At 47.5% G+C, this 27,976-nt stretch overlaps 1 protein-coding gene across 1 annotated transcript; it reads right to left on the bottom strand.

Moving 5' to 3' along the window:
- Positions 1 to 620: 620 nt before the first annotated feature.
- samd4a (sterile alpha motif domain containing 4A) lies at positions 621 to 27,902 on the bottom strand. The gene is made up of 13 exons (XM_057025282.1): positions 27,727 to 27,902; positions 26,131 to 26,791; positions 14,070 to 14,660; positions 12,577 to 12,864; positions 10,871 to 10,980; positions 10,190 to 10,276; positions 9,206 to 9,452; positions 9,038 to 9,123; positions 8,772 to 8,890; positions 8,283 to 8,484; positions 6,632 to 6,758; positions 4,993 to 5,076; positions 621 to 4,280 (listed from the first exon to the last, which is right to left on the bottom strand). The coding sequence occupies exons 2-13, from the start codon at positions 26,324 to 26,326 to the stop codon at positions 4,252 to 4,254; spliced, it is 2,166 nt and encodes a 721-aa protein (XP_056881262.1). The 5' UTR covers positions 26,327 to 26,791; positions 27,727 to 27,902; the 3' UTR covers positions 621 to 4,251.
- Between the last annotated feature and the right edge of the window lie 74 nt (positions 27,903 to 27,976).

Raw genomic sequence — 27,976 nt, 5'->3', positions numbered from 1 at the left:
AAGTATTTTAATGTGACCCGCGATTTTCAAACGTCACCACAGGAGCGCAGAGTTGAGTTTTAATTTTATGGTCAAATTTTAATTTTATGGTCAAATTAATTACTTTACGTGTCCGAGTTTTGCTGTGGATTTATGGAACGTTCAGCTTCTTAGCTGTCGTGTGACGTTTTGACGTGTATGACGCAGGTCAGAGTCAAACAGTTTGAACTACATTATTCCCGGGTGTGGTCATGAATATGCTTAGACGAATATGTAGCTGGATTAGTTTCGTATGCTATGAATTATTTGTGTTTAATATGAAGCTAAATATTACTACTTAATTTCTTATCTACACTATTTTATATCTGAAAAAAGATTTAATGCCTCAATGGTGCCACTTGGCGGCCCTTTTGCGCACTACATCGTTATTAAACGAAAACAATACAAAAAGAGAAATATTTCTATTATAATATATAGCCTTTGAATTTCCCAAACAGATTTTCCCAATATATTTTGACATCCTTAAATTGCCAGGATTGGCTCCACAATATCTGGATGTTTTCCCTGGTTGTGTGGTGTCACTTTAAGTCAAAAGTGGTATTGAATCAAATCAATATCAAAGAGACGTTTGGACCACTTGGAGGAGTTACAACTTCTTTTTTATGTATAACGGGGCATGCCAAGTCACAGCATTCTGGTACGTCGTGACAAAATTACAGCAAGACATATGGGGGGAAGAAAAACCCTCATTTTCTCTGTGATGACATCGTTCACACATTTTTATAACCTAACTTCATATCAGCATCAAGAAGTACCTACAGAAAATAGACATGCCAGACTGAAACCAGGGACGGGGACACGTTCACACCCAGAGACTTGAATCAGATCCAGTCCATTCACTCCCAATTCTGACTTGATTTGAAAAATTCAAATAGTGAGATTATTTAAAAAAATAATAATAATAAAAGTTCACATTCCAGCACTGTGAAAAGTACTTTACATCAAGTCAAAGTGTGGCATCGTGTTGGGATTTTCACTCTTTTCTGGGCCAAAAGTTAGCAAATCAAGAATCATGTCAAGATCAGATAAAATGAGATGAATCTGACCCAGGGGTTTTCACAGAATCTGAACCAGGACCTGCAGTGTGAGTGGGACCCAACACAACCTTTGCTGGGTTCATCTTTTTCGTGTTTTGGTTTTTAATAAAAGCATTTTTTTAAATTTTTCTTTTACATGTTGGGGTGAAGGTCTTGAGTACAAAAAAGGCACTGCCATTTGTTATTCTAAATACGACTTTTCCAGCCTCGTGCATGCAGGTTTAAAATATAAATAACACTTTCCCAAAATTCTCTTCTTTTTCCGCATTTTCATTTTTGTCTTTTTTTTTATTTCCATTTTGTGTCCGTTTTTTAATTAAACATACAATATGTGTTTTGTTAAATATATACGTAAGCCTGCAGTCAATACAGGACATCGGCTCTTTGATAAAATAAAACTAAATGATTTTGAGGAGCACAGTCAAGCGGTAACAGAACAGATGCTGCTGAACTTAAAAAACTTAAAAAAAAAACCAACTTGGCTTCTCATAGCGACATAAACCGACGTAACAGTAGAATCTATGACAAAAATGATACAAAAATGAATAAATGTCTTGTTTCAGAGTACATTAAGAGTTTTTTTTTGGAATACCTGTTAATACTGCAGCGTGCGCGGCGTTAGAAGCACTCAGAAAACAAAGAGTTTTGGTATAAACAAACATCACGACTGAGATCTGCAGGAAAACCACTGTGGAGTACAAATACACAACCTCTGCCAGCTCTAAAAATCACAAACTTAAATTAACACGTCTACAAAATCTGATTTAAAAACTCAACGTTGTTTCCGCGGCCTTCTAGGGCCATCGCCTTGGCAACAGAATCAAACACAAGCTTTAATAATCCCTTTGATTACTGAATCGCGTGTTGAAGTCAAATCCCAAGAAAAGGCTAAAATAGGCGTCCGGATCAATGCCAGATCTTCCCCTCACACCATCGAAGGCATCATCATCTGCATCAACTGGTCACGTGACAGCGGCTCTAGAGCTCCGAGAGGTGGTTGGGAACTCCGGTAAGAAGGATGAGGTCATTATTTTGGTCTTTTCCTGGGATTAGCGGATGATAAGAAAATAATAACGTGTGATTTCGTCAGAGTAAATCTCTCCACATCCAAATAACCTTGTTTTCCTGACAGACGTGAACGGAGGTGTCACGATCCGGCTCCGGCGGCAAAACCGCCACCGTCGATACGGAGCGACGACGGTGGGAAAAGCAGCCGCGGAAATAAAGAAACAAAGTGTTAATGTTTGAGACGTATGTATGGTCACCAGCCATAACATGCAAATGGGACTTTAAATAATAATACACCCAAATGAGGAGAAGCATCACCTCTGCAGAATTCTGGAAGAAAAAAGAAAAGAATAAATAACAGTATGTAGTTTAAGTACTATTCCATATGGCTGCGGTGCTGAAACAGTCCGAGTCAGCGAAGGTCGGCGTCGCCTTCCGTTAACAAATGACAAGACACTTTCCCTACATATTTGAAATCCAAGAACGGGCCGGTGGGAAATATGCACACAATTCCAGTGAATACCGGTTCCCACTCGGGCCCGACTCCCCGGGTTGATGACGATGATGTTTGCGTTTGGACACTGTCAGCAATGTCACGTTTCATGGAAATATGCATAGATGTGGATTTTGGTGCTTTGTCCTCACCGTCAGATGACCGTATAAAGACACAGAGGGCGCCCTGCGTCGGCGCCGCCAGCTGACCCCTTTGTTCTGAGCCCACGTCGCTCCAGCCTTTTCCATCAAGTGCAGAATACACAATTAATTACTGCAGAATTGCAAGAAACTAAACAATAATACTCGCTAACTCATCGGCGATGAGCACTGAGGGCCAGCAATCGTTTCCTAAACCAGCTTATTACAATATAAACCATTTTATAAAGTATGCATCAATAAACTGAGGCTAAATATTTAAGACAAAGAATAACCAGGAGATTCGGGGTTTCATGGAGGCCTGCAATGGCGGCACGTGGCCAGCAGGTGGAGACAAACACTAACAGGACAATCTCTGGGAAGGACCCTTCATGGATTGGCCGACATCTCCATCTCCTTCCTCTCATCACCTTAAAAACGGCTAAACTTCGTAATTTGACATCTACAAATCCCAAAGATTTATACTCCCACTGTGTACAAGAAAAAGCAAACAAACAAAAAAATACTTTCTGTGCCTAAAATGCTCTAGGTTACAGTACAAGTTTACAGATGAACGATACGTAACTGACTGGTGCCAAACTCACTTCCTGCCTCACTCGTGCTGATTGAACATGACGTCGTCCTGCTGTGTCATCGCCAGCTGATCAAAGGTCCCGCCTCTGACGCTGTTCTCCCAACATCTGTCTCTCTCCCTCTCTGGTATAACTTCAGCTCCACTCCATTTTGTTCCACTTCCTGTGTCTTTCTCCCATCACCTTCCTCCTCCTCCTCCTCCTCCGTGCGCTCGGCGTTTGAATCAACCCATCAATAAAATAAAGGACGAGCATATTGGTTGTAAACTAGCGTGATGGCTACTCTCGGGGTGTAAAGCTGGGTGATAGCCGAGGCTTTTCACAACGTCGCGCGCTTCAAACCTGAAATTCATTCGTGCTTCTGTACCCTTTGAAAGTAGCATCAATATGTAAACAATAAATACATAAAAAACTATATTTCTGCCACCAGATATTTGTTTCCAGACATTCCTCAATAGAAAACAGTCAAAGAAGTCCCAAACTTCCTCCTGCGTCCTCCCAGCTCTGCTGATCGTGTTGGGTCTGAGGTACTGGTGTGGGTCTGTGGTCCAGGGTGCCGGAGAGGGAAAGGAGCCTCAGTCTCATCGGGCCCAGACCCACAGGCCGACGGCTCCCTCCTGCTGTGCTGGCCCTGGCCTCCCACAAGTGGCGCCGCTCACACGTGGTCCAGGACCTGTTTGACGCTTTCCTCTCCTCCCCCAGACGCAGGCGACCGTGAGCTGGCAGAGCAGGAAGTGTGTTTCCCAACCTGGAAGGCTGTGCCAGTGGGGTAGCGTTTTGTTGGCCGTCTGCTGAGCGGCTCTTCTTGTGTTTCTTGGATCCCGACCCATCCTTTGGTTGAGCTCTACCGTTGGCTACAGGGAGTGGGCAGGAGGGCCGATGACCTCGAGGTGGCGGTGTGTGTATGTGCCCCGGGAGCCTGCCGTCCTCCAGCTGCTGTCCTTTCATATTGTTGATGTGCGATCGGCACCATCTAAAGACCAACAACAGAACCGAAGATGGTTAGATTCATAACACCCCCTCCCCCACCTGCGTCTTTCTCCTGGTGCATGCTGGGACAGGTTTCCAGCTAATGACGCCCCCAAAGACGGATTGAACGTGCATGGCTTCACGGTTACCGTGCGCACTACACCGCCAGGATCCTCGCGCAACACTAGAATCAATATACAATATTAAAGTGTTCCTGGAAAAGCCCGTGCGGATAAATGTTCCTCTGACGCTCGTAAGGCGAAGTATTAGAACAGTGAGGGTCCGGGGCCCACACTGTCTCTGCAGCAGAGCAGCACATCTGTCCAAATACTGATAGAAGCCTTCAGAACAAAACAGGCCCACAGCTGTTGCCTCTGGTGTGGCCGGTGTGGAAAATGTTATGGAGCTGGCGGAATCTTTGATTCAGAGAGGCAGGAAGATTGACTGGAGGAAACCAGGAGAACACGCTTCTTTGGACAGGTTGGAGGACTAAAGGGACGGTTCTGAACTGTCATTTTCCTTATTCAGAACTGATTTACTTGAATTCCCCCAATGTTTTCTCCCGTGATTTGAGCTTGTGATGCACGGGCTGATCAGATGGTCTGCAGCTGATCGTCAGCTGACAACATCAACGCAGCAGCTTACCAACCGGAGTTCGCTGCTTTGGTTATCAACATAATACTGCCATCACCAGGTTAAAGTGAAACCTCTGTTACCTCCCAAAGCGTGCTCTGTCATACTCAGACACAGTGACTCAAGGCGGTTGTTGATGTCTGGCTCCGTCACTGGCAGCTGAAGATCTGCAGAGGAATGATGAAATATGTATTAGACAGATCAGACAGGGTTAATCAGCTGAATATTACAGCAGGTTTAACAGTAAAATCCACACAATTTGCCTTTCCCTTTCCCGTTTATGGTGACAAATGAGCACTGCTGAAATCCAGAATGACCCATATCATGTGACGGGAGAGAAAAGCTGAGTTAGGCCCAGGAGTCCACGCCGGGCTATTTATAGGATCCAAATCCCTCCGACACACCCCGAAACGCCTCTGCACAACATGACTGTCTGAAAGCACATGCACGCGTATGTTTTCTCTTTTTCCTGGGTTGAATAATGTGTCTTATCCGTTTGTAGAGATAAAGGCTTCACACACACTCAGAGACTGGGTGTCAAGGGGGGGGGGGGGTGTCTGGGCCTTTAAGTCAGTTCCTGTGACCCAGAAATACCCACCAGAGGGTTGCTGTTGTGTGTGCATGACTTTGCAGAGCTGTCAGAGAGGGAGCGAGAGAGAGGGAGCGATGGAGGGATGAGACAAACAGAAGCGGAGAAAGACGGGAAAGTTTCGAACGGGATTTCGAAGAGGGGGAAGGGAAGTGGACCAGAGAGCCGTGTCCTGGCCGCACAAAGAGCCTCATTGTCGGTTCTTCTTGACTCTTTCCTCCCCGCTCGCTCGCCTCCATCTCCTCGCTTACTCCGACTCTCCTCCTGCTTTTCTCTCAGATCTGTTTTTCTCTCTCTGCTGCTTAAATAGAGGACACTTATTTGTGTGTGTGTGTGTGTGTGTGTGTGTGTGAGGGGAGGAAATCCCAGCTTGTTCTCTGCCGTCTGTGGTTCCTCTGACAGTCGAAGCGGCAGAGGTTACAAAAGTTCAGTCCTCTGGTGACACCCAAGGTCATTTTCTTTTAAACCTAGTTAGCAGCAATTGCTCCGCCTCCTCCTGATCCTGACGGCGTCTTTACCATCGCCTCTGTCGCGTGTTGTGATGTTCTATTCACGCTTCCTGAGCCTCGTTTGGTTGTTCTGCTGCGCTAGTTGGCCCATTTAAACGGTGGATGGGTTTCAACACTTTGAAAGAATCGTAAAATCAGATGCACTCTTTTATAAGACAATGTTGTCATCTCTGCAGCACCGTGTTTGTGTACTTTTCTGAGTAGATTTTGGAAGGAGAAGTGAGCGAGCAGCGCCAGTTGTCGTCATTCATCGCCGTGAAAACAACAAAACGCTTGAGGTTCCAGAACCGACACAAGGACTAAATCATCAGCGCAGCACTGTAAACACGACATCATCGCAGCATCTAATATTTACTTGTAAATTTTACGTTTTCAAGCCAAAGCTGTGCAAACAAACGCCAAAACGTATCGGCACAGAGCCCAAGCATATTGATATCTTCAGCACTTGAATTGCAAAAACAAATTCACAGCAAACGACTATCAGAGACGCTCAAATCAAAGACAGAACCAGGATAATACCAATTTAAAGTAGCAGTGACGGAGCAGCACCCTGGAGACCCTGCACACGGTGTTACATAAAAGTGTGCGTGATCGGTGATAAGCTGCCTCTGTGGCCTTCCTTACCGGACTGTTGGAACATGACCATGGTCTGTGGCGTTGTGTGAACAGGCAGCGATCGGGTCCTCTGCACCGAGCTGTGGGTGCGGCTGGGGATGCTGTTGCTTCCTCCTGGGTTGGCGAACCACAGACCCTGCGGAGAATGGACCGTTATCATTTATCTCCCTACGCACAACGTCCCCCTGTTCCTAGCATTTCAAATCAGATCTGATGCCCCTCCTGACCATTATTAACCTTCATCTCTGTATAAAAAAACTGTATATCTTTATCTTTAAACTCTGTTTTTCACACATTTGTTCATGTCAGTGATTTTTAAATGAAATGTAGAGTAAAATCCAGACCTTGTGCACTGTTCTGTCTGGATGACCCCTCCAACATTACGCCTCACACATCCCACACCATCTCTTGCAGAAACCTCCACTTACACCCCAGGACTACCACAGGACCCCCCTTCCCTCCCTCCTTGGGGCAGGGGAAGAAAAAAAAAAACAGGAAATGCCTATGCACTGTTCTCACTGCCTCTGACTCGCTCACTCACACAAACTCTAGGTCTCTCGCCCCTCCTCCTCCTCCTCCTCCTCCTCCGACACCACAGCTACCTCTCCCAAAAGTATGACTCACAAATTTCCCTCCTTCCCTCTGAGTCTTCACACATCTCCAGTTCCTACTGTGGGACTGTGTGTCGATGTGTTAGCAGGAAGAGCTGATGTATTTCCTCCTATTGTGTTGGTGTGTGCCCCCGTGTGTGTGTGTGTGTGTGTGTGTGTGAGACAGAGAGAGGTTTATGATGAACTGGGTCAGCCCGAGCCCAAGTGTGCCAGGATGGGCCTGAAACGGCTCCTCCTGTTTCAGAGTTCGGCGCTGACGCAGGCCCTCTGGTATGTGGGGGTGACCTGCCTGTGTGTTCCATCCTCCCCACTCTGCGGCTGCTCCTCTTCCTCACACCACATTTTTAAAATTTCTTTCATGGAACAAAAAGTCTATTTCGGGCTGAATACGTGCTAGCGGGATTTCTGCTGTCCAAGTTGTTTAAAACATCCTGGAATGTATTACTACACACAAAAAATGTTCCGTATAGAGTCAGGAACACCCACTGCTAGTCAGCATTCCAGTGACTACGGCGTCATCCAACTCCGTCCACTGACGACAGCATAAGCATTTAATTTATTGATAGGTTCCAGAGATGTCAAACAATTATGGCCGTGGCGTCTCAGAAATGAATGAAAGTCTCCTTTCACACAGTTTCCCTGACAGGAAATGCAAAGCCAGGACTATTGTAATTTGTTTATGGTAATAACACTAAATACTTCTAGGATATAAAGACAAATACTTTATTTTGCTGCAGTGGAATATGGACAGTGCAGGAATTTTATACTCAAGAACTGATGGGGGCAGTGTTTACAACAGGAAATGCTGTAGAAAAATTGCAGATTTGTCTCAGCTTTTGTCCTCCTTCCCTCATAGAGGGACATTTAAAAAGAGCATATAATAAAAAGGCCTATAATTTGACTCTTTACAGTTAAGTCTTTTAGTCATTTCCATCTCCATACTAATGGTAATTAGAATCGTAGCGGTGTTAATTTAAACAACCCATTTGGGCTACACAGTATTTAATGTCTGACCACTTTGCTGGTCTCTCTCTGCTGGTTCAGCTCACCTGCCTCCCCTGCTTCAGTCCTGTGGGTGTGCTGCTGGAGCTGCGAGGCGTGGGACCCAAGAGCCCCCCACTGCCCAGCAAGCCCAGCCTGGCACCCGGTAAACTTCTGGAGGGCATCTGGAACTGTCGAAGGCTCCTCCTGGCCGACACGCTGCTCCCAACACAGGCGGTGGTGGGGAGCGAGTTGGACTGGCCGAAACGACTGCAGGCAGTTTGAGATGGCAGGTAAATCCAGATTCTCACGATAAACAAACAATTTTAAGTGCTGCAAATGTAATACAAGTGTTTTTGGTGAATTTCCATAAAACAGTGGTGCTCAAGAGAAATAAAAATACTGCATTATTTATATTCTGTGATTTCAATGCAGCTAATGACTACAAAGTGAATGAAACATTAAGAAAATTGCAAATAGTTTATCCGGTAAACACCAACTAATCATTTATAATGAAATAAATTTGGACGGAAAAGGAGGATGGTGTGTTTGTTTACCTCCTCTGCGTTCGGTACCCTGCTAAGTCCAGGAGGGCTTTCCTCGGAATGGACCGGAACAGCCTCTGGACTTGTTGTTTCCATGACAACAGCCTCTTTTTCTGCGTGTCAGTAAAGGACTGGGAGAGAAAAATGAGATGAGACAGTCGGTGTAGATGACACAAGTCCTGTTTAAGCTAACAGAAGCTACTAGTTTCAATATTCTTCACTGTGGTACTTTATGGAATCACCGTGAACCTCCATAAGTCTATGATATAGAAACTGACCTCATGATTAAGGCACTTGTCAATCAGCTGTAAATAAGAGCTTATGTTCTCCTCGTCTGACCTCGACACCAGAAGTTGGGTGCAAACTGATGAGGAGCGGAGGTGACAAACATCAGACAGCGGCAAAAAGAAAAAGTCTACAGCCGAGTCCTGGCCTGTACAGCTCACCTTTGCCCATGACGCGAGTGAACTGGCCGGTTAGATCCCCCTCGGCGATGACGCTCGTGCCCGACTCCGCTTCGATGCCACCGCTACTGCTTAGGTGGGAGCCGGGCGCGGCGCTCTTGCCTTCGGGGCTCAGGAGGGGGCGCTGTGGGGAGGTTTCCTCGCTGCCACTGAAGGCCTTGATGGGCGTCATTATCATCTGATGGAGCTCTTGGAGCGGGGCGCGCAGATTACCCCCTTCCAACACATCCTGGTGGAACATGACAACAGGGGTTAGCAAGTCACATGCAAGATAATTGATATTAGGATCCTGGAATCATTCAGTACATAGAATTGATAACACATCAGCGACTGATTCATTCTTCTTTGAATTTTGGATTCGGTAACATATCAGGGAGTTGCCACAGAGATGAATGCAGATGCACGGATTCGGTACGGTACTTCGCGGCGAGCAGAGCAAACCTAAAATATCGAGGGACAGGTGTTTCCTACTCCAAGCCTCGCCCGTGAGTCGGGAACAAATTTTTAATGTGACGTGCTGCTGAAAAGGTTACATCTGAATTTAGCTGGCTCAAGAGGTCCCTCCTGCGGTGTGCCCTTGAGCGCCATTGTACTGAAGTGGGGGAAGGAGAGGAGGTGGTTGTGTTTAAATCCAGAACCCAAAACTCTCCCTCCTGGATTAGGTGTTCCAGAAGATGTAATCTGAAACGTGTAATGCCAACATGTACTTGCAGGACGAAGTCTCACAGCTGACCAACAATATAAGACATTGACTCGATCTTTAAGGTTACATATTTATCAATTTCAAATTGTCAATATCTGAATGTTTATTTTACATCTCGCCTTTGGTCATTTCCCTCATCAATCAACATCAAAACGAACTTCTGGAAATGGTGAAAACTGGGAATGAAGGATTTAAAAAGAAATATGAAACCAAAATAAATCGGTTTTCTTCTGTGTTGAAGAGGGAGACCGCTGTACACTGACCTTCTCCAGGCTGCGAAGCAGGTGCTGCCTCTCTTTTAGCTTCAGAATACTGATAACAATCTTGTGTCTTGCACCTTTAGTCACTTTCTGTTGGCAGGAAAAAAAAGAGTCAGACAGTCTGAAAATCTTTAAAAGATCTTTCAACATTAGGACGTTGTGTACATGACTGCAGGGACACCTAGTTGTTGATGCATCTGTTTAAGCGAATCAAATTTATTCTAGTAGACTTCCTTCTGATCACATGGACAGCTTTGGACAGCTCTCTGCCTCTTCAGGTCAGAGGGAGAGACTCCGCAGCACCTGGAGGAAGTCTACAGCTTCCCGGTGTTAATTATAGCTGCATCCTCTGTTTGTGAATGGACTTTGCATCTTCAGGCGCTACTATTGTCTCGCACCATCGATTTTTTATGTAAATGCTCACGTATGTTGCAGAAGAAGACTGCAAGGTGTGAGGCATCTCAAATTCAGGTTGTAAAATACTGGATTCTGCTTGTTGCTCTTGTACATGTTACGCCTACCAATTGAGGACATTTTGTCTGGTCCAAACAACTTCAACAGTGTGTTTAAGGGTTGAGACTTTTAATGTTCAGTTCAGAATGGGTTTTAGGTTAAGGTTAGGGTCATTTCGCGTCTATGAAATTCCTCACAAAGGTAGAAATATAAACATGAGAGCACACATACCTGTGCTTCCAGCTGCTCCTCAGTCAGTGACATCATCTCATCATAGGTCATTGTGGAGAAAAGAGAAGCGTACTTATGGAGTCGGAGACTTTTCAGCCAAGTGGGAACGTCTGCAAAAAAAGGTTTAGCAAGTGTTTACAATACAGGAACCTTATGGACCTTTTTCTAAATGATGGACTGTGAGTGGAAACTGGAGGAGAGACTAGCAGTGGACCCAAGCTGGCTACTCTTTCCAGAAAACTGACACAGACTGAGGATCCTGGTCAGAGACCACATCACCTGGAAGGCCAGGGAGGTGGGAAACATGAAGCAGTACTAGCTGTACTGTCTCTTTTGGGCAAGGGCACAAAATGGACCAACTTGCTGAAACTGTCCACCAGAGACAAGAGGACAGTGTTGCCACTGGAAAGGGGAAGACCGGTAACAAAGGACGTTGCGCACCTCTACATTGAAAGCATCCACTACTACCATGAAAGGACACCCCCGATCGAGTATCTGGAAGACGGGTGCTGAGATGAATCTCAATTTGAGAAGATGTAGGGCCTGGTCTGCTGCAGAAGTCCACTGGAAGGGCACTTTGGTGGATGTCAGGGGGTCGATGTGGTCATAATGAAGTACAGGTTGTGATACTCCATGTGAAGACTGCACTTGCACTGACTGGATCACACGAGGGTGCAGTCAACGTGTGGACGGTGGCGGTGGAGCCGAGGATAACCCTGAATCAACGGGAGCCGAGGCGATAGTGCCAGTCCCCTGGCAGAGATCAGATGAGGATTCTCGTCCATAATGCTATCGTTTGCAATGGTCTCAAAAGGTGAATCAAGTGTTGGCTGACAGATGGAGCCAGATCAGAGACGGAACAGACCACCGTATCCTTGATCATGCTTGGTTCTGTTCTTTCACAGGACACAAAATGGCCTGCTTATCCATAAAGTCAACTGCTGATGATGCAGACACTTCCAATTGTGAGTTGAATGTGGCCTGAGATCGTTGAGTTCTGGAGGACCACTGGGTTCTGGATGGGAGTTGACCAGCTCTGGCTTCAATGCTGCTGCTCTGGGGGATGTGGACGGAGGAGCCATTGATCCCAATGAGGAACCAGTCAGCTAATCATGTTACTGTGCCTTGGCTCTCAGCTCCTCAATGGTCTGAGCACGCTGGGTCCATACTTCGGCCTGATTGTACTGTCAGAAACCAAAACTGGTCCAAGAGCAGCACAAATAGGTGTAGGAACTTTAATGAACAAAGCTTATTTCGCAGCAAACCCCCAAATAAATTTTTCACGATTAATTGCCATGGACCTGTAATCCTGTCTTTGAAAAAAGCACGGGGATAAGATATCGGAGGAAGGGGAATCAGGCACATGCAAAACAGGGAGCAGACTGAGACTAGGTTGGACAGAAAACAAAGTGGTTTACTAGGGCCGAGGTGAGACAGGCAGGTCTGGAACAGGCATGGCCAAAGACGAGGAATCTGTCTGACAAATAACACTGGAGACTGGAAGAATGGAGCTCAAACACTCTGGCAGAGTAGTACTGGGGAAAGGTGTGTGATGACTGGGGAGAGTCATAGGTGTGCTGGTGTCCTTGACTGGGGTGGAGGACAGTGTGTAATTAAACCTGAAATCATTTGCAGATCTCCGTCAAATTGATTACCTCAGAGACAGTTTCAAAGAAGCAGAAAGTCAAAGAACCCTTCAGACTCACCCCTCATGCCGCTGCCTTCCTCGTGGAAGGAGCTGCGATGCAGACTGCAGCCTCCTCCTAGACCAGCCTCCTCCAGATGCTCGCTGCCGCCACTTCCCGAGGAGGCGATACTGCTCTGGGGGGAGAGGGGCGCATGGTCCAGCGCTGGACCCCTGGTGGTGCGAAGGTCCTCCTGGGATAGCCAAACATGACCCAGCGGCTGGCTGCTGGGGCCACTCATGGGCGGTGTGAGGGAGACGGAGCGCTTCAGTGGGCTGTGTTGCTGGCTGCCGCCTCCGCTAGTGAGGACTGTGGGACAGAAACGGCATCACACTGGAGGAAAAGATACTGGTGAAGCAGCTGGGCACTCAAAATTACAACCATTTCAACCCAGATGGACTTTAGAAGTGTCTAAATCAACAGTTTGGGACTTTTTAAAAAGAAACATTTACATCAAATGTACTACTGAAGACAACTAAAGCTGATTTTGACAAGATAAAAGAAAATTGCACCTTCAACAGAGCAACTTTAGACATAAACTTCCTAAAACATACAGTGGTTGAAGATGGCTGTGAAGGCTTTTCCTCAAGTTTAAACTGAAACAGTAAAGTAAGCAAAATCTTGTTTCTGGTGCCGATGCTGGCACCCTTCTAAAAGCTGCTGCAGCATCACAGATTTCCCCTCCTGAAGGAGATGGATGGAATGAAAAGGTGGAGAGCCAAAGAGCTTTTTGTGTCACCACTCTGCCGGGTCTAAGCTCTGCCACCAACACTTCTCCTATATGCGGTCCTCTTACTGTTGGCGCTATGTATAGGACTCCATGGGCCCTGTTTAAAATAGGTGCCCAGCTACCATTACAAGTCCAGTCTCTAAATATTAGCCATTTTCCCTAAATACAGTCACCCACAAAGGCTGCCTTACAAGGTAAAGGAGGACTAGTGTGCATCTCTGTGGTTTGGCTGTCAGTATGGGTGGGAGGCTCAACAGGATGTGGAATCAGTACTCAGGTGTGTGCGGTCAGAAAACTTAAATCTCTTAAATCAGATAACCAGTCCAGCCGTGTTTGTCTAAAGATTGGGAGTGATTTGGAGTGACAAGGATAAAGTAGATGATGGATATTTGACAATAAGGACATTAAGTGTTGTCTTCCGCCTTACGCAGCCTAAACTGTCTGTTGGCTGGTCTGAGTGCAGTCAGTCTGGCCAGAGTGTGCTGACCCTATTTAGAGAGTTCAGGGTCAATTTGCAGGATAAAACTGTCCCGGGGCTTCACTTTGCAGAAACAGAGATGAATATTGCATTTAAAATCTATAACCCAGTAACCTGGAAGAATCCGATGGCATTCAGTCGGACTTTTTTGGAATCCAACCAGTTTTGTTTATTGCCCGACTCTTCCGTTGCAGAGAGCTAGTAAATGAACTTTCACTGCTTGTCCTCATTTGTATCTCCACGCCCATGACAGAAGGATTTATGGTTCAAAGTAAAATGTATAAAAAGGAACGTGGTCAGTCTTACTTGTGCTGGTGCCTCCACCAGTTCCAACTGTGTTGATAGTTGTAGGCACAGAGGATGATGGGTAGAGAAGAAGGTGGCCGTTCTCGCAGCCCTGCTGCTGCTGATGCCAGCCGACACCCAACCCCGAATCCCTGGAGCTCTGCCACCCGTTAAGGCGGTCGTCCGAGCCGTAACGCTGGTGGTGATGTAGGGAGTAGGGATGACATGAAGAGATGCTGGTGGAGGACAAGGAGGATCCAGGAGAGGTGAGGGTGGATGGAGGAGTGGACTGGTGGTGGTGTGGCCCAGCAGGCAGGGGCCGTTCCAGAGAGTCTCCCCTCGCTGCCGCCCTTTCTTCCAGGTGGTTGAGCCAAAGTGCCAGAGCAGAGCGGTCCTCCAGGGACGTGGCGGGGTGTATGAGAGCGTATGACAGGAGCTGGCGAGACTCCTCCAGGTGGCGGCCATGCTCGATGGTGTGGGCCAGGATACGCGGCAGCAGGCGCATGTACTCACTTTTAGCTTCAACGTTTCCTGGTTTGAGCAGTGGCAGGTGGGTGAGGACGAGGGAGATAACTCGCTCCTTGGACTCGCCTTGCCACTGACTGATCACCCCTGAAAGTCCAGGACAAAAACAAGAGAACAAAAAAAAACCCCATTTTAATCCATTACTTTCCATTGGATACAAATATTAGCATCTTAGCATTCAGCTATCTGCACAGCCCAGCATTTTGTTATGGAATGAAAACAGAACATTTTTAAAGGCAGAATCAATCCATCCTTTAAGTGGTCAAACTGACAGATTCGTGAACAAATGTACACATAAAAATAAAAGACCGCAGGATGATATCAGTCCTTGTATTTTGCTCCCTCTTAACTCACGGCTGTATATGCCGCAGTTCTATACATAACCTGAAGGTCACAGAGCTCTATTGTTGTCCGAGTCCGAGTAAGGATCCCATTCCTATCATCTCAGAGCAGATCTATAGATACCACCTGCTCACAAATAGGGATGGGACGACCCTGCCTCACTTCCTGTGAGGAAGATGTGTCTTTGTGAATCTGATCGCAGTCATCCTTCACCCTCCATGTCTCTTTGGGGGGAGGGGGGGCTGGCAGAGACCAGGGAGCAACAGGTTTAAGAGAGAAGAAGAAGATGGATAGAGGGAGCGAGATGTTAGGGGGAGCCGGGGAGTTTCTCCAGACCGCTCCAAGGATGACGTAACCCTGTGCTCTGGAATGAGGCAAGCCTCGTTCAGGAATTCATACACAATTAAAATGAATTTTACAACCTGTTTCAACATTATGTGGACACTGGGTAAAAGTGGAAGGTTAGCAATGTGTTAATAACAGCTGCCTGTGATGACATTGATCACCTGATAAATATTTTACAGACGCAAGCTGATGTCAAACAAATGTCAGAACTGTTACTCATTAACTCGCTCCTACCAGAGAGCAACAGTGACGCTAATCATTCGTGCTGATCTGAGCACAGACGAGTTTCAAGAACTTATGAGCGACAGAGCAGCCGCGCGCTGATTGGACGGGATGGCGGAGGCGCCCGTTAGATCTGATCTGCACTTGAGCTCAGGTAAACGGGTCAGCGAGTTGGATCTGGAACACGCCGACACGAGAGATGAAACGTGGATCACAAGAGAGGAGTCGCAACAGTTGCACCAGCAGAGTTCAAAGGTCAAATACTAGGTGAAGCACTAGACTCCCTATTTCACAATGAGATGAGATCGGTTTTTGTTCTTCACATATTATTTAACCTTTTCAAGTCACACAATCAAGCCCTAATGTCACAGGTGCTAAAAAACCATTGATTCTCAAAGCATTATAAAAGCAGCTAAGGCGATCGGTTGCTTGGAGGCTGACGCAGCGTTTCAGCCGGTGCCGTCCTGCACCGTCACTGCATGCTGACACCAGGACAAAAGCGTTACTGTCATCAGTCCTGCCTCCACGTATAATTCCTCCTCTGTCAGCCCTCCATCGAAACGGAACCATTCACCTGGGATATTTGCGGAGCAAAAGCCAGAAAAACAAGCTACCGACTCACGGTGTGCTTAGACTGCATCAGCTTGGTGTGGGGCTCTGTTTTTCCTACACTCTTTTGTAATTTGCTTGATCTAACACGTGCACAACCCGGCGTTTAATTTTATTCAGCTGTAATGTCCCATTGCACTTCAGGCAGTTATGACACAATAACTACTATAATTACTTCAGGCTCTTGACAATTTGTAACTTGTGTTTGTGAAGGTCTTACGATACACAACAAAACAGTCAAAATATCAACAAGAGCTTCCACTTCCTGTTTGGAGTGGAGTTTTTTTACACCTTTACATTAAGCTGAGCAAACCAATGTCTGCTGATGGAATAAGGGGTAGCAAAACCAGAGTTGTCTGTTTTGATGCACTTTTTTGGCTTCAGTTTTCCTGCATCTGCCAAAAACAACTGATGTAAATGTACAAAATGTTTTTATGTCATCGTAAGACACTAGGTAATTCTCTTTGTGCATGTTAAATATAATTGTCGATGTTTAACTGCTTGTTGAATTCATCACAAGACTATAACAGTAGCCTCTTTGAAACCATCATTTTATTCCATGAAATATGACCTTAATACATTAACACAGCCTGGATCATAAAACTACTGGAACTGGATCATAAAACTACTGATGGAGAGCTGAGCTGTCGCAACTTTGGTTCAGTCCACAAACAAAAACAACACAACGCTTTCTAGTCAAAGTGTGTAAATCAAGTACTGTATCTGTGTGTAATCCGTCTCTTCCTGTATGTTCCCTGAGGTGGAACCCTGACAACAGAGCAGCATTCTCTTTGCATCCGACTCTGATCACAAGATGTTAGTGGCAGAGGTGGAAACAATGTGGTTGTTGTGGCTCAATTGCTGCTAATGTCTGATCATTCACATGCTTTTCAGAGAGGCAATATCTAAGAAAGATGCACACACAAGGCCACAGTTAGTGATCAGCAAAGGCTAACTTCTGTCCACATCAGAAAGGTGTGCGAGGACATTCGTTCCTTGTGAAGCTGTTGAACTATGTGTGCGTGTGTGTGTTTCCTCTCTGAGGCCCGTCCTGTAAATCTCCTGCTATCAAAACAAACACGATGGTGTTCTGCTATTGCTGTTGTTGATCCTACAGTCTGTCCAGCGCTGCAGGATCTTTTTAATGGCGGATTTTAGCGATATGACATGTCAGAAAGCAGGAAAAAGGAATAGGTACAACCTATCGGCTATAGCCTCACAGGAGGAAGAGAGACCGAAGCAGTGAAACGGCAAAATAAAGGGAAAGAAAGTTTCTGGAATTATGTAAAACATTTAAGATTAAACAAAAGGACCTGGCTTGTAGGGGAAGGAAAACATCTCTACTGCAAAGAGAAGACTGGGCGCGGGCATGAAAAGGGAGAGCCGGGTTACAACAGTGTATAGTAAGAGGGGTGGAGGGTGGAACAGGATGGGGGTTTGAAAGGAAAAGTTCCCGCTCCTGCTTTTCCGAGTGGATTCTCCAGCTCAGCAGTGGGGAATGTGCTGGCATACCACAGAGCCTGCTGCTGAAGAATGTAGTGATTCCAAACGGAGCTGCAGCACACACACACACACACGCATGCGTGTGTGCCTCCACCTCAGCTATAAAGGCAAATGTCCTTTTAAGATGATGTACTGAACCACATTATCACAACTCACACAAAAACCAGGAATGTGACCTAACCTCAAATGTAAGGAAACAGCAGCTACAGCTGGCTGCTTTTCTCAAAAACAGCTACAAAATCCCAAACACGGAGCAGCTGTTCAAACGTAGAGCCGACGAGAAAAGCTCAGATGAGATCTGACATTTCCGACACTGATCAGACGCACATTACAGGTAATGATGGTGAAAAGAAAAAGAGGGCAGATGTTTGTCTGAGTATGGCTGAAAATGCAGAAAACAGGTGAAAAAAAGCAGGTGAACTAAAGTTCAAATCATAAAAAAGAAGTTGGAAATAAGGCAGATGATTAATATTCAAGCAAAGATAAATTCTATTTAAGAGGGAAACTCCAGGCAAAGAGCCAGGCGGTGAAGGTGGTTCAGAAAATATATGATCTAATGTAAAATACTTCACTGCCCCACCCAGAGAGAAGGAGTGTGTGTGAGGCAGAGAGACAGAGAGAGAGAGACAGAGAGTGAGAGAGACAGAGAAAAAAGCCCATGTCCTGACAAGAAGTGCAGGCAGGCTCCCACAGGCTCCCACACCAGCTCTGGGGCCCGGTAAATGCAGGGGGAGGAAGGGAGGGAGAGGAACGGGGGCAGGCAGACACAGGCTGGAAGGTTCTCTGGTGTCAACAAGTCTCTAATAAAACGGTAGAAAAGAGAGGAGAAACAAACAGGACGGGACGATTGTGGCACAATAAACACGAGAGGAGGAACACACCAAAGAGAAAATAGAAAAGAAGGTCATTGTGTTTGGGTCTGACCTTGGCCTCAGTCTGACCTACTGACATAGAACTGACAGTGGGGGGTGACAGGAAGGGCGCAGTCTCAGCCTTTTCCACGTTTAGAACAGTCTCTATGAAATGTCATCTGGTGCGTAACAGCAGCGATGGAGCGACGAGAGTGAGGGGAGGAGAGCAAACAGGGACTCGTTCACCGTCTGTCCATAAAGTCGGACAGGTGAGGAGAGGAAACCACTCAGCCAGCCACCGGCGCTGATTTAACCCTTCTGAATCAAATCGGTGAGAGATGGTTCACTTTAACCGACGCAGACGGGCTGACAAACCAAGAGGAAGACTAAAATTAGCGGCCCTGTGTCATCGCGGGTAGGACAGCCGCTCGTTTTAAAGATTACATCAAGAAACATCTGTCGTCTGGTTTACACGCTCTGTTTGTAGAGCAGGAGGCCATTTCCACATGGATGCTTATTTATCCTGAGCGTGTGTGTGTGTGTGTGTGAGAGAGACTCGGAAACACCTGCCTTATGATGAGCCCAAGACGGCTGCGAGTGCGTTTGTCTTCCACAGGAAAAGGAAAACACCGTCACAGCTCCTGCGCACGTTAGCGTCAACACTCTTCTGACAATATTCCACAAGGGATCTTCCTGCCATGTCAGGAAGTGCACGTGTGGCGGGATTGATGAATAATTTGTTGTTGCATTGACATAAAAACGTGTGTTTCTCCATGTTGCTGTGCGATGATGACGCTGTCTACCTGCACAGCCTCATGACCCGTGTCACGTGACCGTATCATGGCTGGGGATGGGTTCTGTCCCTCAGAGGGACCTCAGCCCCTAATAAGGCTGTAAATGAAAGAGCTGCAGGATGTTTAGGGCCAAACCAAATGTCCGAATGGAGGCTATCGAGCGAGCTGGGATTCATTTAAAGGATGGTTGCGTTGTGGTCTTTCAAATAAATTGGATTTGTGTGAAGTCAACGCTGACAGTGAGCTGATAGTGATGTTTCAGTCCTGTCCATCCTTCGCTTATTCGTCTCACGTCCTCCCGGCAAACGTGCTCGTTGAGCTGAGCAACCAGAGTGAGGTATCGCCCCCGTCCTCCTGAAGCCTCTTCCTACAGCGCGAGGGCCTACCTGACCACCACAGAATCCCTCTTCAGGAAAATAGATGAACCAGATATTTGTCTCTTTGCTGAACTCTGAGAATACTGACTTTAAGTATATTGTCTTTTCCTCGGGACTGAGGGAGGATTCTCACTCCGGCCTGGCTGCTGAATGAATGGAAAACAATTCTACATGATCCTTCACTCCGACATCCCATCCCTCCACACTTCCTTTCAAGTCTTTCATCAACATCCCCTTTTCTCCCCTGCTGGAGCAGCAACTGGTGGTTGGATCTCTGGAGGAAGCGCGGCGGGGCCGGGCCAAGGAGGGGGGGGGGGCAGAAAGCAGCGCATGCAACTCACTTTCTACCTGTGGAGGCGTACGAAGTGTTCCTGTGTGAATGTGGTAGTCAGAGCTATGCTGGGAATGTCAGCCTCTGCTCTGCCAGGACCAGACCAGAGAAGCCCACAACTCTATTTAAGGAAATGGCAGTCAGGGGCCCATCGGCCAATTCTCCACCGCTCTGTTTCTCTGTCTGCTCCGCTCAAAGCGCCCCTTCCTTCCTCGTAAAGAATGAGAATTATTTTCCTTTGTGGAAGAAATGATTTATTTCCGTACCTGCTGAGAGGAGGGGGAAGACGCATGTACGCGCGACAGCTCCCAACAGGTCTGAGCGGTTGAGGTCCTCCACACACCAGTTAGTCACTGTGTGTCATGTGTGTGCCGCCATAAATCCTGCTGTGTTTTGTTGTAGCTTGTGATGTGTTTGCCGACGTATAGTGGAATGTGGGCTTGTGAGTGAGAGGCGGGCTGGTTTACCCAGCATCCTTTTGGCCGCCCGCAGCCCGAGGGCTAATACCTCAGCATCCGGCCGTGCCACCATGTGAGTAGACAGAGGACAAAAACACACAAAGATCCATTCAGAAAAAACACACCGCCTGAGGTAATGAGAGCATCATCAGAACCAGCGTAGTCCAAGACTGCAGATGGCGAAAAAAAAAAAGAGTTGTAACTGTTTCCGAAGGCACGGCAGCGGACATAGGAGGCAGTTAGAGGTGGAGGGAACGTCATGATCCGACGCTCTACTGATTAGCTCATATCACTGCTGTCCCAATATGATAAGCTGCTGTCGGATACGGCGGCAGAATTCCCAAGTATCAACTTTATTACTTTATTTTCTAACTCGTTTCTCTGGAGCGTTCCTCATTATTCATTTAAACTTGTTCCGGAGGCTTGCCAATTCCTTATTCCAGACTATTTCTACGTCTCTTCATAAACGATCAGAGTAATGCGATCGATCAAGTCCACACTGACGACAGTGAACAGAACTTCCTGCTGGGGTCCACTTCGGAGCTTATTTCCACCCACAGGGGACTCAAAGGCTACTGTTGTATGAGACATCACGGCAACCGTTTCCATGGCCGCTCCTTCACAGCCTGCAGTGGACAACAGTGTGCCTGACATATCTGGAGTAAATGGAGTGTGGCTGGCGGCGCCTTGTTGCGCCACCGCTGTCACCGTCCATTCATGAGAGGACAGAGAGGACAGTCAGAAACACGGCAGAGCTGCCAAATTTAAAATGTCCCCGGCCATTTTTGGAACAGTTTCTCTTTATAATCAAATGTTGGTTTCAGTTCTAATGTTGTTTTAGGGTGTTTTTTTATAAACAAATAAATTTCAGATGCTTTCGGGTCTTTATAAACCCGCTGTTGAGACCGGACGGTTCTTTAGACAAGAAGTGAACTGTACAACACAGCAGGGTGGGGAAGGGAAGGGGGGGGCGGGGCTGCGTGGCGCTGAGGGCAGGGTGTCGACGGGGGTGGGGGCTGTGTGGAGAAACATTATACGCCTGTATGTCTGGTCTGGTCAGGACAGGGCTGACTGGTCATCTGTGAGACAGACTGGTATCCTTCACCTGTTCTCACCCTCTCTCTCTCTCTCTCTCTCTCTCTCACACACACACACACACACACACATAGATCATGAAAACCGGGTGAAATGTTGTTATTGAAGACAGAAGTCCAAATGGCACCTCCCTTTAATGATCATACGCTGCCACAGTGACCCACAAGTAAAAACAGGCGTGGCTACAAAGGCGGCGGCACCAGAGTTAGCTGTGATGCTAGCGGCACGTTGAAAAAATAAGGTGCTGACATGTGACAAATAATAAGTGACAAAAATGTGACAGTTTCCTGTTCCTCGCAGGTGATTGATGAGCACATCTGCTCCCAGAACTAGAGGTCGTCGCGAGGCATCTGATGTAGCCGCTGCACATTCGCAGGCTAAATATTGTTGGACGTGGGTCCTGTAGATTGTTGCGCCTTTAATTTCCGACTGAGCGTAATCGCACCAAATAACGCAGTAATCCAACTGGCCAGGATCAGTCGAACAACAGAGGCGGTTTCTGCGGTAAAACTCAACCTCGGGGGAAGTTTGCGGCGTTTGGTTGCATAATCCCGACAACTAATCGTCCTTTCTCCGAGATAACATCAACAGCCCGACACGTATGAGGCTTCCAGTAACGTCCAGAACTCAGGAGTCTGTTTTTGGCACTTTGTCCTTGGTCTTATTGGGTTTTTTTTCTGTTTTTACACAGGAAAAACAAACACAAACATGCAAACAAGCAGCTGGAGGCAGGACTAGGAGAGAAAACTGCAGCGGAGACAGAAGTAAGAGGACGGGCTTTGTGCCGTTTTCCCCTCTGGTTGTTCTGGCAGGTTGTCTGTCCCCATTCCTGAGGTTAGAGAAGAGTTCACAGAACACGGCGTCAACTTCCAGAAATAAACTGTTTGCTCATGCGTGGGTGTGATGAAATAGTTCGGACAGACACAAGAATTCTCACTCCCCCCACCTCTCTTTGGCAGAATGGTGAATGAAACGTGTAAAAAGGCACATTTGCAAAGATAAATCCATGTTTGCACACGTGAGGGATCAGATTATTTCCGCCCTCGAGTTTGTCCGAAAAATTGCAGACGGCAAACACGCGAAGTCCTTGTTTGAAAGGGAATAATTCAGGGAAAGTCTGACCCAGTGAGGAAAGAAGTGAGTATGTTTTGACTGTAAATAGCACAAGTATTCACAAGTCTTCATCTTTTCCCTTCCACGCCCCGCCCGTCCCTCCTCCTCCCCCCCTCCTATACTGCGGTGTACTCAGGAGACCTTAGCTGAGAATCACTTTCCCTTTTTCCAGCGCGTCTTTTTCCCCCTCGCTGGAAAAGCCCCCGTCCCTGACTCAAGGGTGCACCGGCGTGCCCGCATTCCGAGACAGTATCCCTAACGCCGGAATGGTTTACTGCCGCGGCCGGGAATGTAGGATTCCAGCCCAGGATTTCATCAGACCTAGTTTAGGCAGAAAGTGCAACAGGAATTCACTGAGTAATACCAGCCATTAGATTTTCCCTCCATGTCAGTCACCTCACAGATGCAGAAGCCCCCCCCCCCACCCACCCCCAATATTAAAGCTGGTGCCAGCAGCTCCCAGGAAAAGTCATCATTTAGCTGGGAGACATATCTTGACCTAGATTCAAACACCTTTTCAAATTCTGCCCTGGAGTCATCTGCGAGCCGCCACCGCCAGCCCGACGTTTCTGAGCGTTCGGCTTCCAGGAGTAAAAAGAGGTGAAACTGGCAGAAGATGGAAAGATTGGACACACCGAGAAGCTCGACTGAGTCTGTTCCAGACGTGGTTCTGGACATCCACATCATGTTTTCGTGATTACAGCCTCTGACTAAACAGGCGCAGGGTACGAAGCCATGACGAAAGAACGTGCTTGTGCTGTGATTCAATCACATTTTGACACCTACCAAATCTTCCAGGCCCTGAATGAATGTGTTACCTGGACCTGGCAGTGCTGCTCACACATGCCTTCAGGTTTTACCACTGGCCAATCAGAACGCTGCAGCCCTGCGGCTTAAAAAGCCTCTTCGATGCATCAGCTGTGATAAAAAGTGTAAGACTGCTCAGACTGCTGAGCATTTTGTATTAGTTGAGTCAGTTTAATCTGTGCGGGGCTGTCAGAGTCAGGTGATGCTGGTAAACCTGCCTCCTTCCAGCCACACAGGCCAGGTCAGCAGCGCAGGACGCGCATGAAAAAGAAGTGAGCGAACACCAGAGCCACTGTCCTGCCCTAACCCCACCCCTCACACCCACCCCGCAGCGTATGTGAGCACATGTTGACAGGACAGGAGGGCGCTCAGCTCATCGCTGTTGTCTGTCGCGCGGAAAAGAATGTCTTCTCCTTCAGCTTCAGGCAACACAGGAACCTCATCTAAGACTGGAGCCGGGGTCCCAGAAAACCGGGGGTTGAACTGAAACGTGGGGAAAGGTAACGCCCGGGTCTCAAAAAACACCAGGATCGCTCAGGTCGGCCTAAAAATATCCTTAAAGAAAAAAAAGGACGGTAAAAATAACCCCCTCCCCCACACGTGATGCGGGGGCGCCTGTCTCCGAGTGATCCCGCTGACTTTGATCGCATCTCGAGTCGCAAATAAAGTCGCATCCCTTGCTGGGTCGCAAAACAAGGCCGCCTCTCAGAGAAGTAGGTCACTGAAGATTCCATTCATTTGTACAGCGCTTTCCAAATACTTGCGCTTTTCCACTCAGCCTCAGACTTCCAGCTGCATTAACCCTCTCTGCGCCGGCAGCACCGGTTTCTACGTTGATATCTTTTTTCAGAAGCAGCTCTCTGGAGAACAATTTGTGTCAGTGCTGAGCAATTGGAGGCGTATGAATAAATCAGAGCTCATTTCTTTTTCTGGCTGTGGTAATAATATTTGAAAACTGACAAATACTCCATAATCAATACAAGATGCAGAGCGGCGGGTCAAAAAAGTGCCGACTTTACATGTCGTCCTCGCGCTAGCACCCTTACTCATACGGGCTACCACAACATACCAGAGAGATCACGTAAGCAGACCGCTTTCTCCATCCCTTGCTTTATGTTTTAGGGCTGCAGGCCGCTGCTTTCACTGGGAATTGCTCCATCGGCAGAGGAAGCGTCCATACGCTGGCACAGGTGGGAGAAATCTCACGGATTTTCATTCTGAGGCAAATGTTCCGGTCGACTCCAACAAACGCAGACATGACACAGCACATGTAAACAATCACGTTTCTCTTGTAAGCGTTCAGAACTAAGAGGGTCGGTTTAATGGTGCCATTTGTCATTCTCTCCTCAAAACCAGAGCTGCCAGTGACTCACTCAGGCCAGTAAAAGTGAAATTATCACTCAAACAATCATCGTTACCTCCTCCATCCACCTGCCATAAATGATGCCGACTGGCTCCATGTGTGAATCAACACAGGCAACAAAGTTCAGGACCACCGCAGAGTTCACGTGGCTACAGCTTCCTTTTTAGCCTCTTACGTGCAGAGAGTCAGACCACTGCAGTAAATAAGCCACCCCCCCCCCCCTTCTGCAGCTTCCTTTTTTATTAACACAAAATAAGACCAAGGCGTCATAAAACTGCTCCACAGTGTAATTTCAGAAAGCGAGCGAGCCGGCATCCTGCGAACAAAAATAGGCGTGACTCGGCTCAGCTGCCCTGTGCTATATGCACCTCTGGTGGCACTTTGTAAACAATGGGAGAGCCGCTTCCTGTTCCTGTCAGCCAAAGGGTGATGTCGTCCCCCCCCCTCATCTGTGAGTTGCTCCAGAAATGTCTTGTTTCTCAGGTTCATGGAAGATTTTTGGTTTTGCTCTGTTTTAGCTGCTAACTGCTGCTAGCTGTGTTCACTCTCACTGTTGTCGGTTCCACACGCCACAAAATGCCAAACAACGATGGGAACTCCGTGCTCGCCAGTTTTACCACACGGTGGGGCCACTCTGTCACCCCTGTGTGAGCCATCAGCTGTTGCTGCATGCAGATGTTACCATGGATATACACAAACGCTTGCTCACCATCGCAGCAGTCGTGCTTCTATTTTTCATGAGCCCAGCTGGTTGCCAGGGATTTTCGTTTCCATGGCCACGCTGCAGTCTGATGCAACAAACCCCAGAAGCAGCCCTTGGGTGCCTTGGCGCCACCCCAACCCAGGGAGAGGGTGTGCTGACGGATGACTAGCTCACGTCTCCAGCCAGCCACGCAGCCAGCTGAATGGACGCTACACACGACCCTCGCCTCCTTCTCCCAATGACTCAGCTCAGCCCAGGTTTGAAAATGATTCAGCTATTTATCTCTATTGATGAGTCTGCATGAATGCTGTTGAAAGGTCTGCGTGGCTTTGTTGAGGTGGGATGAAACACATGCTTCCAAAAATAGTCAATCTCTAAACACAATCATCAATACATTTAGACTAGTGACCCTAACATCAACAAGCTGCCTACTGAGGTATGTGTCTTCTACAACTATGGATAGTAAACTTTAGTGATGATCATGTTTAAGCTATATAAGACACAACTAGCAGGAGTTCATTTCCTGTGCATTCTTGGACCAGGTCACAAAGACTGAGACACAAAGGGAAACCTCCAGTTTGTGGGTGCAATGATACGATATTTGGCCGATCGTGTGACAGGGGCCCACTGTTGGATTGTCCTACCTGGATTGTTGGCCTCTCCCTCCAGTACCTGCAGCTCGGTGCACTCGGCGAGGGAGTGCTCCAGACAGAGTTGCAGAAAGCGGGCCTGTGTCCGGCTCACCCTCTTCAGCAGAGACAGCAGAGCCACCGTCTGCTCGCACTCGTTCCATCCCTTGAACCAGCTGGCTAAGACGCCCACCTGATCACGAAACATCATGGTCTGCGTGGCGGGGTGAAAGCTGACAGGCTGCGGCGTGGTGGAGCAACTTCCTCCCGACTTGACACCGATGGGAGGCGGCAACAGTCTTCTCTCCTGATTTGAGACTTTTCTGTGCACAGCAGGTTGATCGTGGGGAGGTCAGACAGCAGGAGGGCTTCAGCCGTAGCACTCTGATGTCATTCTTAGCTTTGCTGACAGCTTGAAGAGCCGGAAACAGTCTCCGTCAGGCCTTCTAATGTTCCGAATGAGGGATATAGTCCTGCTGGAAGGGTCTCTGCACCCGCCTAATCTCTGACAGGAGGGAGTGTGAGGCGCTCTTCTAGCCGGGCATTGGATGATCCAAGCTCTGCTGCTTAGTCGCTCCCAGAGGGATTGATATTTGATGAGTCAGCTTTCTTCCCTCACTCTCTCACTCAGCTCCAGCTTCACTTGCATTTTCTCTTCAGGGATTCCCTCTGAAGCCTGCAGGAGGATGTTGAAAGTTAGGAGTGTAAAATAAACATAAATATCAGACCATCCTCAATGACTTTTTTTTCCAGCAGAGAAGAGCCTTCCTGTTGCTTCAGCTCTGCAGACTTTGGACTGCTACTGCTGCAGTAGGGGGGGAAAAAAGAAAAGATCCAGCCTTGAAAAACTCATACATGCATTTATAGGTCGCCTCCTCCCCGTCGCCTTATGCGCATAGGCCCGTGGCATTCACCGCCGAGACAAAAATAAATATTTTTTCGTTTTTGGTACCCACCCATGCCTAAAAATACAGCCGTCGGTAGTACTGGCGCTGCATCCCGGAATTTTCCAAAGGAAGGACGCCGGGTTAGCGACGGCAGCCGGTGGCTGAGCCGAAGGGACGGCAGCAGCCGCGTCTGCCTTCATTAACAGTCGCGGATATAGAAATAGATCTATATTTTACAGTGAGCGGAGGCGGAGGAGGGGAACCGACCGAGGAAGGGTCGCCTGGGTGGCGGTGGCGGGGTCACTGTTGTCGGCTGTCTAAAACTGTCACCGTGCTTCATCAGCACTGGGAAGGACCGTGACGGATACGCGCCAGTGTGCGAGAGGACGAACCCCGGCGAAAGTGGCCCCTTATTACAGAGCTTCTCCCGCAATAAACATTGTAATAACGGATGAATAACGGGTATAGAGAAGTGTTAGCGCGAGCGTCAAACGGAACGTTAAAAATTAAAAGGAAAAAACGCAGGTTCTGTTTATTCGAATGGAAGGACCTCAGCTCACTGGTCGGATTTTATTCAGGTTCTGTTGAACTAGTAGGTTCGGTTGAGGGTTTTTTCCCTGCTGGATAAGTGATTACTAGGACGAGACGAGCTGACGAAAAAGCGATTTAGAAACTTCAGATTATCGCTATTCTCAGATAAACTGGGTTTGTCGCCGGTTCTTACCTTTTCGGCGCGCTTTGCATCTTCAGTTTCGTGGTTCGGGAGACAGGCTCGGTTTTGGGGGGGAGCGGTGCCCCTTCACTCCGGGTCCGAGGGACTTGCCATCTTGACTAACTTTTCTTCTGTCTTTAGCAGCAGTCGAGCTGCTCGGGTTCTCTGGACAAAAACGCCGCGGTCAAGCTGGATGGGACGCAGTACGTAACTTCCTGTAACTCTGCTTTCAAAATAAAGTCCCACCGCGTCGCAAACGCAG

Source organism: Takifugu flavidus, chromosome 2 (genome assembly GCF_003711565.1).
Source record: "Takifugu flavidus isolate HTHZ2018 chromosome 2, ASM371156v2, whole genome shotgun sequence".
In the NCBI taxonomy this organism is placed as follows: Eukaryota; Metazoa; Chordata; class Actinopteri; order Tetraodontiformes; family Tetraodontidae; genus Takifugu; species Takifugu flavidus.
Note: the sequence above shows the minus strand (reverse complement) of the source record. Positions and strands in the feature narration are given on the sequence as shown.